General features: G+C 32.2%; 1 protein-coding gene across 2 annotated transcripts; it reads right to left on the bottom strand.

The window, feature by feature from the left end:
• Window positions 1-6: 6 nt before the first annotated feature.
• Window positions 7-3,491, bottom strand: LOC106751552. Of its 2 annotated transcripts, XM_014632453.1 has the most exons (5): window positions 1,281-3,491; window positions 981-1,178; window positions 786-911; window positions 515-673; window positions 7-411 (listed from the first exon to the last, which is right to left on the bottom strand). In XM_014632453.1, the coding sequence occupies exons 1-5, from the start codon at window positions 1,343-1,345 to the stop codon at window positions 207-209; spliced, it is 753 nt and encodes a 250-aa protein (XP_014487939.1). In that variant the 5' UTR covers window positions 1,346-3,491; the 3' UTR covers window positions 7-206. The 2 variants fall into 2 exon arrangements, with proteins under 2 accessions (XP_014487939.1, XP_014487940.1); XM_014632454.1 differs by lacking the exon at window positions 981-1,178 and having other exon boundaries at window positions 1,281-3,484.
• Between the last annotated feature and the right edge of the window lie 619 nt (window positions 3,492-4,110).

Below are 4,110 nucleotides of genomic sequence, written 5' to 3'. Positions count from 1 at the left end.
GAGCCTGCTGTGATTATGGGCTTCGCAGCCCAGAGCGTTGCAGTTTTCAAAAGAAAACAGAAGCGCGATCGCGCCGCTTGGCACTCAAACGGTTAAATAATATACAAATTAATTGAAAATATTACTCGAATTTTCTTAGACATTTACACTTACGTTCAAAGCGTCAAAACCTTCTTTTGTTATGAGCCCAATATCTTGTAAATGTTTCAATCAAATAAATTTGTTATTTTAGAATTCAACCGACTAATAGTTTGATAATTTGCTTTTAATTTCTTTCTATTTGACTCATAAAAATGTCTCACAGCTTTGTAAGCATCTTCTAACGTGAAATCTTCTGGGCGAAGGTCACCGATGTAACGTATCTTTTTGGGACGCTTGTAACTGGAAATAGGGGCTAGCGACTCATTTGTTCTGCAAATATATAAGTAGAGAGTTAAATACGTACACACAGAACTAAACAAATGCGCAACATTTCTTCATTATCAATGCATATATCAAGTAGATTGCTAGTTACCTTAATTCCTTTTTTTCATTATTACTTTCACAATTGTATACTGGAGAACATAAATTACTTTCATCACTATTTTCTGTATCCGTATCGCTTATAATTTCCATTAATGAAGTTGACATCTGTTCGTGTGACTCGATTTGTTCATCATCATGATTATCCAATCTAATAAAAAGCAATATGTCAATTAAAAACGGTTACTTAAACAAAAATGAGTATGCGACATTTTTATTTTTGTTTAATCAAGTTTTACTGCATGGTTACTTATATTTTATACCTTTTGTTGCTTTTTGATTCACTGTCTTCGTGATTTGGTTGAGGCAGTGAATTTGTGTCAATATTGCCCGTTTTTTCAGCTTCTGATGTAGCAGTTATCTGTTCATTTTCACAATCATGTTGTGCACTGCAAGAAATATACAATAATTTTTTTATAATAAATAAATGAAAACATCACCATCTCGTGTATATTTACCAAGAATTATTAATATCTGAACTTTCAATAAAAGGTACTGCTTCAGCAGCTAAAGTTTTGATAACTTTGCTTTCGATTACTTTATATACAAAATCTGATTTCTTAAAATGCAAACTACACACTTTACTTGTTTTGGCAACTTGATTGCATTTAAATATTGCAAACCAACGTTTTTTACGCTCTTCATCAGCTGGAAAACTATACAATTTTATTTTTAATTAAAACTGTGTCAAATGTTTACATTTATTTTTAAATCTAACCTAAAACTTAAAATATTTTAAGATCCATCAAATTAATTACCTATGAAATGACACCTCTTTCCTTACACCTTTTGACAACTTACAAATTATACAGTAGGCAACCATTATTAATAAACATTTAGTCCACTAATAAAATAAGAGTTAAGCCGTAATCACTACACATGTACGCGTGACCACGTAGTAGCACACACGCTGTCTTCTGCATAACGCCGGAGAGCCGCATTCTCCTCCGACTCCCCACTCGTACCCCATGGGACCTCTCCTACATCTATATATACGACGTCGCGGCAGCCAATTCCATATATGCTAAAAAGAGACAAGAATGCCAAGCTCTTTCCCCCACCACAGAGATGTTGTCCTCAAAGCAAAGCATTAGCTGCGCGGTCTATTATATAGTGTGGGATTCCTACATCCATGCTATATAACAGTCCGTCATACTCTTGGTTATACAATCAACGTATGCGCAGAAGAAAATTGAACCTCAAATTTCCTAGCCCTGTCGCAACTGTATGTGATTAAACTGTAGTGTTAACGAGTAGCAACGAATTTCCAATCGAATCAATCGCAATGCTATCAATGTACTAGGGAAAATGTTCCCTACACTAATCAGATTTCTAAACTGTCTGTAGGATAATTGGATTGAGGCGGATGAAGAACTTGCAAGAATATTTACAAATATTTACTCATTTCGTATAAAATAAATATAGAAAAAGAAATAAAAATTAGGCATGTACTTTATAATTTTTATAATAACTAACATTATCCTGAAAATGTAATGAATAAATAGATGAATTTATATTTTATTTGAATATGTTAGAAAAACAGAGTATAACTTATAGAGTATAACTTAAGTTTCAATCGTTAACACATTAACTGTCACGTCAGTCACCAGTGACTGATGCTGAACTTTCCGTTCGGGCCGCGTTAATCACCGGTGAAGTAAAATACGATATAAAACTAAAAAAACTACATAGTTTTAATAAATTTTAAGTAATTTCGGGATCGTATCTTTAATGTACTTAAATATTTCTCCTCCTCTTCCTCTGATGACGAAAAAGCAACCACTCTACGCCATTTTGTAGCAAAAATAATTTCATTACTATCGCTTTCACACTCTTCGACTGACATTCTCACATTCATGGCTAAAGAAAGATTTTTGTCTGCACTGGACCAAGAACCGCAGAGAACTGAATGAGTATAAGCGTAAAACATTTCTAAAATGTTTATATTGATTTATCGTAACATAAACAGATCCTCGGCCGCAAGCCGATTTCCACGAAATCTTATCTAGCGGGCCAAACGATAAGCAAGACAAAACAGACTTGGCGCTATACGTGTTGAATGAATGTCTATAAGCATTTGGCCCTGCATCGAGTTTCAATCTTAGAAGTGCGCTTGGCATTGCTATACCACAATACTAGCGCACTTTTAAACAGCGCGCGTGGCCTGACGGAGATTTCTTCCGAAATGCGCATGGCAGTTAACGTGTTAATACACGGCTCGGTGACGAAAGTCGCTAAAACAAAAAAAGAAACAATCGTTAACATATGAGTTTGTTAAAATATAATATTTTCAGACAAAATGGAGGTAAAGAAACGTTTGAGCAAGATCAATTTTGTATATTATACAAATATTATACAATTAAAAACAAAATGTAATTATCATGTTATTATCATTTTTAATATTCTAGGTAAAATAATTATGAGTTCTTCTCAACAACGAAACATTTTCATACTTCGTGTGACACGGTACATGTAAAGACATGAAACATATGTTTACACATACATTTTATTAATATAGGCCCGTATTCACAATCGAGTGTGAAGGTTGAATACTTAAGACGATCTTGATCAAGTCAGTCTTATTCAATACAGACTTAGACAATGCATCTTAAGATTAGTAGATTTCATAATCGTGAAATAAGACGATCTTCGTGAAGTAGATTTTACTTAAATAAATCTTATTAGATTTAAGATTGACTTGACGAAGACATACTTAAGACTATGCTTATCTTTGAATCAGCTGTTTCCGTATTATTTCCGTTAGTTCCTCCAATAGAAATGTTGTATTTTAGATACAATTTTCGAAATATTATGTACTATCTAGTGTATGATATTAGCCGTGACTGTTGTCATATATTGCATTTAAATTGTTCACATATATTGTTTGTGGTAAATTCTTAAAAGAATTTTCTTATTTTAGTATAAAAAGTAAAAAAAAAATATATATATATATACATACATATGTGTGTGTGTGTGTGTGTGTGTGTGTGTGTGTGTGTTATATTGGTGAAAATATTTTTTTTATTGCGTATAGCATATATTTTATATGCTCTTTTCAACAGATAACTTATTTATGACTAAGATATATGATGTCATTTTAGTATTTTAATACAAACTAATAATTGAAGGTATTTTTATTACTATGTTATATACCATATCTAAGCGAAGAAGTAATCTAAAGAAGTTTTAAATAATCTCATAGACAAACTTTAAATTCTTTTCATAAAAAAAGATTACCCAGGGCAGCACATATCATTCGTTTATACTATTCTCATACTGAATATTGTAGATATATGTAATATACCAAGAACATCCTTACAATATTTTTCATAGTATTAGGGGGACCGGAAAGTAATGTCGCTTTCTTAAGTTAAATTCACACGACTACATTTTTAACAAGTTTTTATTTCTAATCAACAATATATTCACCTTCGTTATCAACAACCTTTTGCCATCTAGTATACAAATTTTCAATGCCGGAGCGGTAAAAATCAATCAAATCAAATATCGACATGCGCAGAAACGACATTACTTTCCGGTCCCCCTAATATATTATATTTCTTACATTCTCAAGGATACTCAGAAATG

This window comes from Dinoponera quadriceps, unplaced genomic scaffold (genome assembly GCF_001313825.1).
Source record: "Dinoponera quadriceps isolate SergipeBrazil2010 unplaced genomic scaffold, ASM131382v1 scaffold11198, whole genome shotgun sequence".
Taxonomy (NCBI): Eukaryota; Metazoa; Arthropoda; class Insecta; order Hymenoptera; family Formicidae; genus Dinoponera; species Dinoponera quadriceps.
The sequence above is the reverse complement of the archived record's forward strand: the minus strand, read 5'-3'. Positions and strand labels throughout refer to the sequence as shown.

What these genes read in the sequence shown, in the direction of transcription:
- LOC106751552 (XM_014632453.1), bottom strand. Translation starts at nt 1,345, where the DNA reads ATGGTTGCCTACTGTATAATTTGTAAGTTGTCAAAAGGTGTAAGGAAA. An exon ending in AAAGAGGTGTCATTTCATAG is followed by an intron (nt 1,179 to 1,280) that starts GTAATTAATTTG and finishes AAAATTGTATAG; the next exon opens with TTTTCCAGCTGATGAAGAGC. An exon ending in GAATCAAAAAGCAACAAAAG is followed by an intron (nt 674 to 785) that starts GTATAAAATATA and finishes GCTTTTTATTAG; the next exon opens with ATTGGATAATCATGATGATG.